This window comes from Lampris incognitus, chromosome 18, assembly GCF_029633865.1.
Source record: "Lampris incognitus isolate fLamInc1 chromosome 18, fLamInc1.hap2, whole genome shotgun sequence".
NCBI lineage: Eukaryota > Metazoa > Chordata > Actinopteri > Lampriformes > Lampridae > Lampris > Lampris incognitus.
The window spans coordinates 12,661,888-12,677,487 of record NC_079228.1 but is presented as its reverse complement, the minus strand read 5'-3'; the positions used below and the strand labels follow the sequence as shown (position 1 = coordinate 12,677,487).

At 42.7% G+C, this 15,600-nt stretch overlaps 2 protein-coding genes across 2 annotated transcripts; one reads left to right on the top strand and one right to left on the bottom strand.

The window, feature by feature from the left end:
• On the top strand, positions 1–9,815 carry hdac1 (histone deacetylase 1). The gene is made up of 12 exons (XM_056298823.1): positions 1–101; positions 750–862; positions 2,022–2,139; positions 2,254–2,328; positions 2,434–2,572; positions 2,719–2,860; positions 2,953–3,045; positions 3,135–3,243; positions 3,339–3,719; positions 3,845–4,000; positions 7,777–7,822; positions 8,814–9,815. Exons 1-12 carry the CDS (start codon positions 53–55, stop codon positions 8,839–8,841), a joined length of 1,449 nt encoding a protein of 482 aa, XP_056154798.1. The 5' UTR covers positions 1–52; the 3' UTR covers positions 8,842–9,815.
• A 137-nt stretch (positions 9,816–9,952) lies between these two features.
• Positions 9,953–14,937, bottom strand: eif3i (eukaryotic translation initiation factor 3, subunit I). The gene is made up of 11 exons (XM_056298824.1): positions 14,807–14,937; positions 14,482–14,574; positions 14,201–14,288; positions 13,975–14,040; positions 13,719–13,868; positions 12,660–12,787; positions 11,821–11,931; positions 11,582–11,671; positions 11,301–11,374; positions 10,419–10,511; positions 9,953–10,193 (listed from the first exon to the last, which is right to left on the bottom strand). The coding sequence occupies exons 1-11, from the start codon at positions 14,807–14,809 to the stop codon at positions 10,112–10,114; spliced, it is 978 nt and encodes a 325-aa protein (XP_056154799.1). The 5' UTR covers positions 14,810–14,937; the 3' UTR covers positions 9,953–10,111.
• Between the last annotated feature and the right edge of the window lie 663 nt (positions 14,938–15,600).

Here is a 15,600-nt window from a genome sequence, read left to right as displayed (position 1 = left end):
CGCAGGGGAAGCCGGTGGGCACGGAGCGGTGTGGGTAATTAATTGACGTAAAATGGCGCTGTCTCAAGGAACAAAGAAGAAAGTTTGCTATTATTACGATGGTAAATCCACGAGTCGGGCGCTCAGTTTCCTCGAATAGTTTCTCCAGCTTTAACGGCGCGATGTTTTCGTAACGCTGCGTGTATCCCCCCCTTTAGAAAGTGATGCAATGCATTGAGTGTGACGGGCTAACGTTAGCCTACCGGTCCGGTAACCGGTGTCCGCTGCTCGCTAACGCTAGCTGTTAGCCCGGCGTGTCGCTGCATCCAGTAAGCCGTCCCCCGTTCTTCCCGGGTTAACCACAGAGCAGACTGACGCGTGAAAACAAACAAGGCGTTGAATCTGACTTTGCACCGTACTCGTAACGCTAACTATTGGACTCTTTTCTGCATTACTAGCTAGCCGTTAGCCTAGCAGTCTGTCGTTAATAACGTCGTTACTCCGTGGGACGGTTGCTTGCAACTTCCAAGTAGGAGCAGATGCTAATTGAGCCTTGTGCGAAGTTGCCGATGTATTAATTTTTTTTTTCGTTCACCTTCCTCAGTTGTTGCATAACGCGTGTACATGTGTGAAATCAAGCGCAAGTGATGGATAAGTTTCAGACTGGGTTTCAAAAAGCTGATTGAGTTGGGTTTCCCCCCCCCCCCCCCAGTGTTTACGCGTAATTTTCGTGTGCATTTGATGACGAGCAAAATGTTCTATCTTCTAAGGTGACGTGGGGAACTACTACTATGGCCAGGGCCATCCCATGAAACCCCATAGGATCCGCATGACACACAACCTCCTCCTAAACTATGGACTGTACAGGAAAATGGAGATCTATGTGAGTCGTACAACCAGACACATTTCCTTCTTGTTACCCTATTCGACACATTTGATTCCATTCAACTCTCCATCTGAAAACGTAGTGTATGATCCTAGCAAATGCATGGATCTGCTGTTCAGATTTTTTTCATAAAGTTATCCTTTTGATGGTGGGCAGGTAAGTGTAGACACACAATTCTGTAGAAGGTGTACTACAGGAATTAATTTGCAATAGTTTCGGGGGAGGCAGTTATGGGGAGGGGGGGGTTCTTTGACTTTTATTTTTCAATTAAATAGCAGTATTTACTTTTTATGTACCAGGAAGTGTGCCCATGTTTCCAGCACATTGCTGGTGCTCGTTTTGTCGCACACATAGTTTTCTGTTATTCATCAGTTGATAAAGGAAATGCTTTAAAAAGCCATTTTTAGAAATACACAGCCCTCATGAGTTCAGAAACGGGAGAACTAAAACTGGATGTCATGGTGCCATCAAAATGTAAAATTTAGTGGCGCTTCCTGCGAACATAATTGAATCGAATGGGAACAGTGATTGGAAAGTAATAAGAAATCAAGCTACATTACAAAAAACTAAAACATTCCATTACAGTTAAAGCTAAATATTTGATATAAGAGTATGTGGATCCACAATAATTGCTCATAGAGCAGCCTCAATTTTCTCATGGTGAAAACCTGGTTTAGGGGAATAAATGATCATAGAACAACATTTAAATATTTTTCTTGATGTTATTTTATTATGAACATGGTTTCAATGTCAGTATTGTTAGTGTTTCTTTTTCGCAACAAAACACCCTTTGAAATATCTGATTTAATTTTTTTGAAAATGAAATACACTAAACTTGTATAGTGCCCCCCAAAAAGTACAGAACCTTGAATATCATCTAGTAATTGGCTGTAGTAATAACATTTTACTCCAATGTTTTTTTTATTTTAATGTAGTTACGCCATTCAAGTTGAAGTTGTTTAAACAGGCAATACCCTCAAGAAGGATATCGACTTCTTAAACATTCAAATTGATTGTCACACATCTACATGAATCTAGACTGCACGAGCAACCTGTTGTTTATGGTGAGGTTTTGCTTTAAGATTGACAGTAAGGACTGATGAAATGTTGACTGCAGGCCTTGACTTAAGACGGTGTTCTTGACGTCTTTCTTCAGAGACCACACAAAGCCAATGGTGAGGAAATGACAAAGTATCACAGTGATGACTACATCAAGTTCCTGAGGTCCATCCGACCAGACAATATGTCTGAGTACAGCAAACAGATGCAAAGATGTGAGTATGGCAAATTCTTCTAAATCTCTATAGAGTGCAAAAACTTGACTGAACTGCTCTCAGTGACTACTCTGGTATGTTTAATACTTCATGCGCTTGTCTCTCATCTCTCAGTCAATGTAGGAGAGGACTGTCCTGTTTTTGATGGCTTGTTTGAGTTTTGCCAGCTCTCAACAGGTGGCTCTGTCGGTAAGTTATCCCAAACACACCACTTATGAGTCCTCTGTTCTGCTCTGGCAGTCTATTAACATTTGGATCACTGCTGCACTTGTTAACTGTTATCCTGTCCTCAAGCTGGGGCAGTGAAGCTGAACAAGCAGCAGACAGACATTGCCATCAACTGGGCTGGCGGGCTCCACCACGCCAAGAAGTCTGAGGCCTCCGGCTTCTGCTATGTCAATGACATTGTCCTGGCCATCCTTGAACTGCTCAAGTAAGAGTTGAACCTGGTAGGGCAAGGACCCTACTTTCCCGGTTGTTTGCCATTACTTAATGTGCTGATCTTGCGGTTGGTCTCTTCCAGAACTCTGGGATTTCTATAGGCATAGTTAACTGATTTCATTTCATCCTTCTGTGTAGGTACCATCAGAGGGTGTTGTACATAGACATTGACATCCACCATGGTGATGGAGTGGAGGAGGCCTTCTACACCACAGACAGAGTCATGACTGTGTCCTTCCACAAGTATGGAGAATACTTCCCTGGCACTGGAGACTTGAGGGTTAGTTGTCCGTATGTGTGATTAGTCTGGAACACATGGTGCCTTTATGTTGTGTGTGGATGTATGACTCAGACATTTTGAAATTTGTGCAGGACATTGGCGCGGGAAAAGGCAAGTACTATGCAGTAAACTACCCGTTGAGGGATGGCATTGATGATGAGTCCTATGAAGCCATCTTTAAGCCTGTAAGTTCCCCTTAATCACAGCAATGCTAATAGACTACATAATTAAAACATATAATATATATGAAAATATCTGAATATGTGTTTGTTAGATAATGGCTAAAGTGATGGAGATGTACCAACCTAGTGCTGTGGTTCTCCAATGTGGAGCTGACTCTCTCTCTGGAGACAGACTGGGATGCTTTAATCTAACCATCAAAGGTAAATGTACAACTTAAAGTCTGCAGTTAGTGCACGTAGTTATATTTTGCAGTGTCTTGGTTTGTGCATGTGTGCACATTTGATGTCTATTCCAGGCCATGCCAAATGTGTGGAGTACATGAAGAGCTTTAACCTGCCCCTACTGATGTTGGGTGGAGGAGGCTACACCATTCGCAACGTTGCCCGCTGCTGGACCTACGAGACAGCTGTGGCCTTGGACTGTTCTATCCCCAATGAGTTGCCCTACAATGACTACTTTGAGTACTTTGGACCAGACTTCAAGCTGCACATCAGCCCATCCAACATGACCAACCAGAACACAAATGAGTACCTGGAGAAGATCAAGCAACGTCTGTTTGAGAACCTGCGCATGCTTCCCCATGCCCCCGGGGTCCAGATGCAGGCAATCCCCGAGGATGCCCCACATCCAGACAGCGGGGATGAAGAAGAGGAAGACCCTGACAAGCGTGTTTCTAGTAAGAAGTGTGAATGAGGGTTAGGGCTATTTATATAGGCTGGCCCTCATAGGTTCACATCAAACCTTTGTCTTGATGTTCATACCATGCTCTGGTGAAACTAATGTTAGATGTTTGTGTTTCAGTCCGTGCCCATGACAAGAGGATAGCATGTGAGGAGGAGTTCTCAGACTCTGAAGATGAGGCAGAGGGGCAGGGAGGAGGCCGACGTAATGCAGCGAACCACAAAAAGGCTAAACGAGTGAAAAAAGAGGAAGAGAAGGAAGCCGAGGAAAAGAAAGGTGAGGCCTCTTTGTTTGTCTGTTTATATAGGTAGTGACCATACAGTGATTTGAACCGATGTGCTGGACTTAGGCCCTCGCCACAACAGCATATCGTCTCACCTTAAAATAATGGCCTAAGTCATATTTTCAAGTTTTTCAAAAAACAGAATAAACTGAAACTGAAACAAAATTTGTCAGTTTATTCTGTTTTTTGGAAAACTTGAAAATATGACTCAGGCCATTATTTTAAGAAGGTGACGATATATGGCAGCGATATTTTGCATCAAAATAATTCATTTGAATGGAATTGTTGCAATTCATGGATTCACTTTTGGTAAATTTCACTGTCAATTTCTGGTGTGATGGGGGCCTAAAAGCTGCTGTAGGTAACTTAGGAGAGGTGAGCAATTTTGACATAACACCTCCCAAAAATCCACTTTCCTCCGCTCTGCTTCTTCCTTCCCTCTCATAACCCCTCCCTGCAGTCCAGCTTCATGTGCGTGTCTGAGTTTGCCAGTCATAACTGGACAAATTTGTATTGTCGTCGATAATCCGTAAATGTTAAAAAGTATTAATTCTCAGTGAATCAATAGTGTTGTTGTAAAGCACTGTTTTACTTATAAGTGAAGTATTCATAATGACAACCATTTCCAAAGTCAAGTACTGGCAGCACCTTGTGTTATAATATAGAACGGGATTGCTGAGTGCTGAAGCATGTAGTGTGTAAAAATCGTCTGTCCTCAGTTTCCAAATTGCCTCTGAAAGCAACGTTGGTACAAGAACTGTTCGTCAGGAGCGTCATGAAATGGGTTTCTATGACCGAGCAGCCGCACACAAGCCTAAGGAACACCATGCGCAATGCAAAGTGTCAGCTGAAGTGGTGTAAAGCACAGACACCACTGGATTAGCAGTGGAAATGTATTCTCTGGAGTGATGAATCACGCTTCACTTTCTGGCAGTCTGACAGACCACTCTGGGTTTGGTGGATGCCAAGAGAACACTACCTATCCGAATGCATCGTGCCAGCTGCAAAGTTTGGTGGAGGAGGAATAATGGTCTGGGGTGATTTTTCATAGTTTGGCCTAGGCCCCTTAGTTCCAGTGAAGGAAAACATTAATTCTTCAACATGCAGTAATATTCTAGAGAATTGTGTGCTTCCAACTTTGTGACAACAGATTGGGGAAGGCCCCTTTCCTGTTTCGGCATGGAAGTACCCCCTTGCACAACGTGAGGTCCATAAAGACATGGTTTGCAGAGTTTGGTGTGGAATCATCATCAACCTTTATTTTAATAGGCCAGTTAATTAAGAGCAAACAATTATTTACAATAATGGCCTATGTTGGGGGTAAGTGCCCCCTAGGGGAAGGGGATGGGGAGTAAAATTTAAAAAAAAGATAAAAACAAGGAACAGCAGTGACATGACAGGCCAAGTACACAGATATAGACATCACAATCAGTACAACAAAACATTCATGGTGGTCATACTTACATGTGCAGAGGAACAAGGTTGACATATAGCAACAGGTAAGACATAGCACACACGTTCACGCACAGTAGAGCAGTAGCAGCAAATATGGAATAACCCAGGAGTTGGTTAATACACATAAGCAGTGGTGGCAACATACGACACATCCAATGGCAACATACAACACACACATAAAGCATTAATGGTATTGGCAGCATACAGTATCAGCAGGGTTAGACAGTGGACAGTTAATTACAGCAGACAGCACAATTAATGGGACAGTATAACAGGCAGTTAGGAGGCAAGCAGACATACAACTCAGGCAGTTAGGATATACAGTACATTTAGCAGCGATAAAGCAGACAGCAGGGGTGTAGCAACAGGTTATGACATACTGCACGTTTAGCAGGGTTTAAAAACAGACGGGGGGGGGGGCAGCAGGTTAGGCTATGACATACAGGCAGAGTATAAAACAATCATGGGAGCAGGAGGACAGACAAACAGTAATGGTGGCAAGGAGTTGGCTCAGGTAAAACAGCTGCAAGAGTGCACTAGTGTATTTGTTATGGTTTCCCTAAAGGAACGGACGGAAATGAATTTTTCCATATTCAGGGTTTTTTGTAGCCTGTTCCAACTGTCGGCTGCTGCATACTGAAACGAGGAGTGGCCTAGTGAGGATTTGGTACTGGTAATACTTACCAGGATGTGCGTAGCTGAACGGGCGGAATACTTCGGGGGTGGGTGTAGGTGGAGGAGGTGTGTGAGGTATAAGGGAGTGTGGCCTAGAAGTGTTTTGTAGATAAACATCAGCCAGTGGATGTTGCGTCTGGTTTCGAGGGAGGGCCAGTTTATGAGGGAGTACAGCTCGCAGTGATGGGTCCTATAGGGAGCATTGGCAAAACGTATGGCGGAGTGATATAAAACATCTAAACGCTCGAGAGATCCCTTGCAGGCTGAACGGTAGATTACATCGCCGAAGTCGAGTAACGGCAGGACAGTCATCTGGACCAGGGTGCGTTTCGCCGAGGTAGTGAAAGAGGAGCGGTTTCTGATGAGAGAGCCAAGCCTTGCTTTGACCTTGGCCTGCAGTTTGGACAGATGCTCCGAGAATGACAGGGTGCTGTCGATCCACACTCCTGGATGGAAGAACTTGACTGGCCAGTACAGAGCTCTGACCTCAACCCTCAACCTTTGGGATGACTTGGACCTCTGACCGCGAGCCAGGCCTTCTCCTCAACATCAGTACCTGACCTCAGCTAATGCTGTTGTGGCTGAATGGGAGCAAATCCCCACAGTCATGTTCCAAAATCTAGGGAAAAGCCTTCCCAGAAGTTTTTTTTTTTTCAGTGAATCTTAGTTACTCCAAAACACTTATTGTGAAGCACTATTTTACTTGGAGGTGAAGTATTTATAAAGATAATTATTTTCAAAGAACCAGGCTGTGCACAAGACGTGACTGACATTGAATTAGGGATGCTCATTACTAGTGATTGGTTGTTTAATTTGGACGGAAGTGACTTTTTTTGCGAATACAATACAACAACAGCAAATTTTATTTATATAGCACATTTCATACATGGGGGTGGCATGGTGGCGCAGTGGTTAGTGCGTTTGCCTCGCAGCAAGAAGGTCCTGGGTTCGAGCCCCGGGGTAGTCCAACCTTGGGGGTTGTCCACTGTGTGGAGTTTGCATGTTCTCCCCGTGTCTGCATGGGTTTCCTCCGGGTGCTCCAGTTTCCTCCCACAGTCTAAAAACATGTAGGTCAGGTGAATCGGCCGTACTAAATTGTCCCTAGGTGTGAATGTGTGTCTGCCCTGTGATGTCCTGGCAGCCTGTCCAGGGTGTTTCCCCGCCTGCTGCTCAATGACTGCTGGGATAGGCTCCAGCATCCCCGCGACCTTGAGACCAGGATAAGCGGTTTGGATAATGGATGGATGGAACTACCAACAAAGAATATTACAAATAGGATGTTATCACCCTTCTCCCCCTTTCCCATTCCTCGATTGAGCAGATGTATTACCCATTAGGATTTCTTCTTGCAAACAGTCACAAAACTAGTGTTGTTAGAATTAAAATGGAACTATTTTGCATTATCGTACCACACTATTGAATTGCATCATACAGCAAAGCATTGTATTCAGTTGAGAAAGGGCAGAATCGAATTGTATCAGTCTTTTGACTGCTTAGAACATATTGCATCAATGCCTTGGATTGCATCAATCCAATGCATTGGATGCAATCAATGCACTGGATCATTGATTGCATTTTGATTTACCAGTCAAATCGGTCGTACACACACACAGAATAACAGTCTTTCCCTCTTTCCTAGAAGTGAAAGAGGAAGAAAAAGAAGATGAGAAGATGGACACATCAGGGTAAGCGGCAAGTCGTTTAGGTTTATGATATCAGAACTAAAGAATATGGCATTGTGGATGTTGTTTTCCCCCCTAACAAACTTAATAGAAGTTTTTCTTTATGTGTTATTATGTTTGATGCCTCTACATGGCTAAATTAAGCAAATGAGACCATTGGCTTGGTATATTATGATTCTAAATGCTTGTCTCGGGCCTCCGGGTGGCGTGGCGGTCTATTCCGTTGCCTATCAACACGGGGATCGCCGGTTCGAATCCTCGTGTACCTCCGGCTTGGTTGGGCGTCCCTACAGACACAATTGGCCGTGTCTGCGGGTAGGAAGCCGGATGTGGGTATGTGTCCTGGTCGCTGCACTAGCGCCTCCTCTGGTCGGTCGGGGCGCCTGTTCGGGAGGGGAGGGGGTACGGTGGGGAATAGCGTGATCCTCCCACGCGCTACGTCCCCCTGGTGAAACTCCTCACTGTCAGGTGAAAAGAAGCAGCTGGCAAATCCACATGTATCGGAGGAGGCATGTGGTAGTCTGCAGAGGGGGTAGAGCAGAGACCAGGATGGCTCAAGGAGTGGGGTAATTGGCCAAGTACAACTGGGAGGAAAAAAAAGGGGGGGTTCCCCCCCCCCCCAAAAAAGTTGGTCTCTGGGTCACATTCCCACGAAATTTGATGAAAACTATTTACAGCACAGAGACGGGACACGTAGCCACAATAACCGAGACATTACCTCATCACAGAATATCCTGTGTTTTTCCAAAACACCACTACATCTCACTCTTCTCCTCAAAACAAACGCACCAGCTAGCAGAGGGTGAACGTAGACCTTTGTGACAAGAGAACGACGCTAGTGCGAGATGAAGTCGTTCTTCCACAAAACAATACTGCTTTTGTCCACGGGGTCGTGCAATGGCTACAAAAAAATAATCCCAAACTCCTCATAGCTTCTTTTAATATCCTGTGTGCAACAAAATAATGTGGTGCGATGTTTTTCCCCGTGTTTTAGACCAAAAGAAGAAGTAAAAACAACTTGAAGTCTAGTGGGGGAAAAAAATGGATGTTTCCACAATTGTTCACGACCTCCACTGACTCCTATATTCTTGTATTGCGATGATGAAAGGACTGCTTTTTCTACTCAAGTTTTATCATTGTGTTCTTTCTGACAAACCTGGCTCTTTTAGTATTTTAGCTTTTATGCATTTTCAAGTACCAGATGGGTGGGCTTTGTCACATAGGACAGACGGTGCAATGGCAAAGTGTCGACTAGCACAACTGTACATTTTGAATATTCCCAAAGCATTGTCAAGTCCAATTTTATTGGTACAGCCCAACATCACAAATTTACCTCTTGACAATATGCCTTGTTTGATTTATCTGAATTGTCCTGATGTCGTAATCCTCACCCACCAAGGGTTTCACGTAGACTGAAAAAAAAAACAAATGCTGTAATAATTTAACTCGGGTTCGAGCCAGGTCTGCTGATGAAGGGTTGCTATTTGATCACAGCTTTAATTACAAATCCCCCACAATAGGCAAAACAGGATTTGTGGCTCACTCAGAATACCTGCAGAAATATAGTTGACTCACAAGTCTAGAACTCACATGCAAAAAAGGCTTTTTAGTTTTTAAACATTTATTTATAATACTGTTAAGATAACCAGCATTAGACAAACATGTTTGTCTTGTGTTACTTTATCAGTAAATGCATGTTTAGATTGTCAGCCTTTTGCGTGTGCGTTACCCTGCCTTCGTACATGCAGGCAGCCCCTTGTCTGTTCAGTAAGTTATTTTGAACCACGAATACATATTCCTTTAGCCTGTCTTCACTATAAATATCAGGTCAGTGTGCCCCCCCCCCCCCCCATGTTTCTACTTGCATTATTTGTGTTAAGGTATGAATGTTTACACCTTCAGAGGATGTTGAAAATTTAAGTGAATTGTTAAGATTTTTTTTTTGTACTGTTATACATGCGGAGTGTTACAAACCCTCCACACATCGTTGTTTGGATATCCTTGTGAAATGTGCATTATCATAACTTTGTTTAAAAAATAAATAAAACTTCTCCCAGTAAATTTGGTTTTGTCACCTTTTTCAGTGCTCTTGATATCGACCCAGAGATGCATAATTCACAAAACGCAGACAGCTTTGTATATTGCTTTATGGTTATTGGTGGAATGGCTGCAAACAATACCGCAATTCAAATTAATTGGAACCAGATTAAATGCAATAGTGGGAAACGAGAGCCGTGCGTAAAGTCCAGTCTGAGTGGCTTGGTACATGGTGGAGTTGATGGGCCAGGATATTTATGCCTCCAGCTCAAAGTCAAAGTACTGTGGGTCAAAGTAGTGAATCCTTACATATCCATCCTCTCCTCCACTGCTGTAACTGTAGAACACAATGGCAAAAACAAAACATCAGTGCACTGGACAGGCAAAGCAATAGTTTAATCATGACAAGTGAAGATCAGACCACATTGGAGCATTTAATGCAGGAATCCATGTAGTTCCAAAGGATTCAGGTGTTTTCTCAAAAAATCATATGGCATAAAGTGGTCAGAGACATTACTGTAAATATTTTAAGAGCAGCCTTTGTATGGAATACATCTCTTACCTTTTGCCATCAGGATGGAATGCCACACAATTTATAGGGCCAAAATGACCTTTGACCCTTCCAAACTCCTCTTCATAGGCTGCATGGAAGAACCTGACAGTGCCACAGGAAAAAGAGTTAAAAATGCCTAGCTGAATATTTAAACAGCCCAGTGAGGGTACCTCCAAGGTCCCCGTTTCTTGCAGAAATTACGAGAATTGTGGGAGCAATGCCTTTTTTATCCTTAAATTCATATACAGTGCATCGGAAAGTATTCTTCCATTTACAAATGATGGAGACCACTGTGCTCTTCGGGACCTTCAAAGCTGTAGAAATTTTTTGTACCCTTCCCCAGATCTGTGCCTCGATACAATCCTGTCTCGGAGGTCCACAGACAATTCCTTTGACTTCATGGCTTGGTTTCTGCTCTGACATGCACTGTCAACAGTGGGACCTTATAGAGACAGGTGTGTGCCTTTCCAAATCATGTCCAATCAATTGAATTTACTACAGGTGGACTCCAATCAAGATGTAGAAATATCTCAAGGATGATCAGTGGAAACAGGATGAACCTGAGCTCAATTTTGAGTGTCATAGCAAAGGGTGTGAATACTTAAGCATGTACATGCAGTATTTCAGTTTTTTATTTTTAATAAATTTGCAAAAATTTCTACAAAACCTTTTTCACTTTGTCATTATGGGGTATTGTGTGTAGATTGATGAGATAAAAAGGAATTTAATCCATTTTGGAATAAGCCTGTAACATAACAAAATGTGGGAAAAGTGAAGGGGTGTGAATACTTTCCGGATGCACTGTATGTGAGCACATTAGCATACAGTCTTCGCCCTTTACTGTTACTCTGCTTGACCCCAGAAATAAAGCTCAGTGCAATTTGACCTTACCTGGCCTCAAACTTTCCAATCCTAGTGGAGGTAGTTGTGACCTCCATGGCTTCCTGTCCTCCTCCCATCACCACCTGAAACACACATGCCAAATGTAAGTGTCAGAGGTCAGTGATGAAACGCATTCAAACAAAGCCCTGCTACAAAAGATCGTCATGTATGCCACTTGAACGCTTCCAAATGCACTTGGTTTGAGAACACACAATCTGTGTTCTCATAGGAGTATGTATACACACTGATGCTTTTCATGAATACATTTTATGAAAAGAGACAAATCTTACATGATCCATGATGGGGGAGATGGCAGCGGAATTAACAGGTCTTTCCGTTTTGAAGGTCTTGATGTGATCCAGAGATGTAGAGTCGAAGAGCTGGAAGGAGACAAATGAGACTCAGCACTCGGGGGGGGGGGGGGGGGGGGGGGGGGGGGGGGGCTGCAGTGTCACACAGCAGATAGTCGATGTAGGGCAAGCAGAGAAAGACAGACAAGGTGGTCTGGTTAGTGACTGGGCTGTGGTACCTTGGCACTGTTGTCCTTGGAGGCACTGATGATCATGGTGAGATCCACCGACGACTGGATGTCGTTGATTTGCTTGGTGTGCTCCTTCGCCTTCTTCAGGATCTCCCCCGACTGAACACAAATAAAAGTAATTTACTATACCACTTCCTCCGACATCGTACATAGCTCCAACACCCCATTAATAGCAATGGAGAGCAATTTTAATTCATTTTGCAAATAGATAATGGTAGATCAGTAATATAACATCGCTAAAAGGAAAATGGTGAAAGGACACTTGGGGAAACTGTAAAACAGATTTGTTAGCATGAGCAACTAGTAAGGAATATATTTACTTTTTACCAAACCCCAAGTACAACCTTCAAAAGTGCCTTCTGTGAATCAAACTGAAGAAGACCACACTTTGAGACATATGAATCAACCATCAATGGGCACATTCACATCTTGTTAGCTACAGTCAACTTTGTCTATTTTTAGTGGACGTGACATTGAACTTACAATGGGGAAGCTCATCTTGAAAGTTTATTAGACAAAGCAACAGTAACTTAAGAGAGGCAGGGCCTGAAAAAACTTTGCAAATGGTCAGTTCTGTTAAGGTTTGCCAGTTAGCATCCACTACTGAATAGAGAAATATTACTTTTATAGATTTAGATTTATTATATAAAGATACCTTTGTAAACAAACCCTCCAAAAATCAAGCCAGTATATCGTTCCATTAATTGACTTGCTTATTTTTTTTTTTTTACACACTCTTGTATGTGAACTGAAGTGTATTTTGTAGAATGATTTTAAAAATTATTATTATTAGTATAGTAAGGACAGAAGATAATATATGTACATACCTTGGCGCTGAACTGGTTGATCTCTCCATTCTCATGCCCAGCAATGACAAATTCTCCAAGAGGTCCCCAAACAGCACTGGTGATCTTTGAATCGCTGCAAGGTATTGACAGGTAGGGCTGGTTGTCCTCTAGAGACAGAAGGAGAGGAACACTCATTAACAAAAACATACATTAGGCGTGACACTGCAAAAATGAATATTGCTGCTAATCAATGTATTTCCTTCAACAATGGCACTGTCAAAAGTTAATAGATTTGAGAAGGAAATGATCCAGCTCTGGGGCAGGTCAAGTCAAGTCAAATTTGTTTAAATCACAGTTATGTGCAAGAGGGCTTTGCAACCACATTACATTCTCAAACAGATGTCAATGGAATAAATGACAATTTAAGTGATTCCCTTCTCCTTAGATCCTTTATTCAGATAAGGAAAGAAAAAAAAACTCCACTGAAAACCATATGGAGGGGGGGGGCTAAGGAATAGCATCAGAAGAGGGATTCCTCTGATGGTGAGCAATAAGTGCCAGGCAGACGAGCAAAAAAAGATTTGCAATGAATACTCAAAGAGGCACTTAATATGACCAAGTTACACCAAAACAACGCATGCATTTGTAATGAAAGATTACAGTTAAAATGTACGCATGTATATACTATATAAAACTGTCAAACTAGCCCACGATACCCCCATTAAATCTAAACAAAACAATACCTTGTTCACCAAGTAAAACCACAACAAAATTTTAACAAGCTAACTCTAAAAAAGGAGCTGCCATCCATTTGAAACTGAGTGGCAAACTGATGGGTGACTAGCAGACATCCACCATGATTGTTTTTTACCTTTCTGCAACACAAAATAAATCCTTTAAAACTCTCGCCATGGCTGGTAAACAATGTTTCTGGTCTAACAGCCCCCATAGAGGGTAGACAACATTACAACTCTTCTTGCATTTTTTTGCCAACTAAACTAAGGAAAGTGCAATACTATCAAATATTCCAGCCCCTGTAATGTTTGGCAAGGGAACCAAAACCTCCCTCCTGTCCCCGATGTATTATGCGGTGTGTACCGATCTGCTGAGGGTCCCTAAGGTCAAAGAAGTTGAGGTAGCACTGGTAGCCCATCTGCTTGTCTGTGGAGAACATGATGATGTTGCCGCTGAAATCAAAGCCACATGTCCTGACAGCTGAGCTGGTCTGGAGTAGGAACAGCTGTTTACCTATGGAGAAGGAGGCGTCAGAGAGGCTGGCGTTACTTTGGAAGTCAAGGGAACAACATAATACCCCACACACCTTTCTGTCCTGGATGGACCTGTTTCTACTTACCAGTTTCGCAGTCCCACAGTCGACAGCTGTTGTCTGCTGACCCCGTCAACACATTTTTAGTATCCCCTGAGAAATTATGTTAAGGTACACATCCCAATGCACGCATCATATCATTCTGCAAATAGTTCAATTAAACATACCATGCAAACACTGTGGAAGCACAATAAAATGCCATGCAATTGTCATGTAGGCGTCTAGGTAAACGTGAGTTTCTACAACAGGATACAGTCACAGTCAACACACCAAACAGCTCCAGTGTGTCCATTGTAGGTGCCAAGCCTTTCGCCATTGACAGAGTACCACGCGTTGGCTACCTGTGGATGGAAAAGTTGTTGACATATTAAGACGCTAAACATGATCAATTTTAGATGTATAGTCATTTTTACCTTGCACCTAGTGGGTGCCCACGTCTAGTTAGCGTAACAGCAACAAGGCAGGTAAGACCTGGCCAGAGGCGAGTTTCACAGTTCTGCTAGTTTCTCGATTCAAAAAATACCACCAACTCACCGTGTCTTTGGCTACAGAGAAAAGCAGGTCTCCTTCCCTGTTGTATTTAATTTGAGTGATGGACCTCTCATGGCCCTGGAGCAGGATGGGTTTCTGGGGAAAGGAGGAAAAGTTGACTAGCTCACTGGCTGCCTTCTGACGACCGTCTCAGCGGTCCCATCTGGCAATTTCTAGGCAACTCCATCATGATAACGCACCAGGAAGCTATCCTAAGCTATGCTAACGTACCGCTAGCTAACGTTATTAGCTTGTTGTTAGCACGCTAACGTTAGTCTATGTGGCGAACTAGAGGGGAACATTTAAGCGCAGAATGAGGCATACGTACCATTTTTGCAACTTAGCCGGTGCCGTTGAGCTCCGGGTTGTTTTTCCCGTAAAAAGAGAATAGGCGAGCACTCGTGTGCCAAGCAGAGAAGCCCAGGCGGAAAAAGAAAGAGAAACCATATCCGGTGTCAAACGACAATGTCGCAATCCTGCGCCCCCTGCTGTCTGGAATAACGAAGTGATGAAGCGGCTGAAGGGGAACGACAAGATAACAGGGGTTTTATTATTATTATTATTATTATTATTATTATTTTTAATTTTTTTTGTATAGTAAATACAAAAAAAACAGATAGTGTCAGGGGGGTCAGAACATTAACAGTAATCATAAATCAGCTCACAAAAATGTTATAAAGGGTACATACATGTATGGTTTTAATAGCTTTCCCATTTTTAGAACGTAGAATTGTTATAATGTATTGTTTGATTTCATTTTCACAAATTGAAAAAGACAGTTTATGACTGGAAAACTTATATTTATGAATAAAATCAAATTGATGATAAAATATGGATTCGCTTTGCTAGAATTATAAGCGCAGAAGCCAAACAATACATTGTCATAGGAAAGGGAACATTGAGGATCAGTATATTGGGAAATAAATGCACCTACATCTTGCCAGAGAGGACAAACGTGGGGACAAGACCAAACTAAATGACATAAATCTTCTGGAACCAGTTGACAAAATGAGCAGTCCACATCAATGTCCCTTTCATATGTTTGTAGAAATAACTTGGAGGGATAAAGACGAGGAATTATTTTAAAAGTCACTTCCTTAACCTTATTAATAATCAGATATT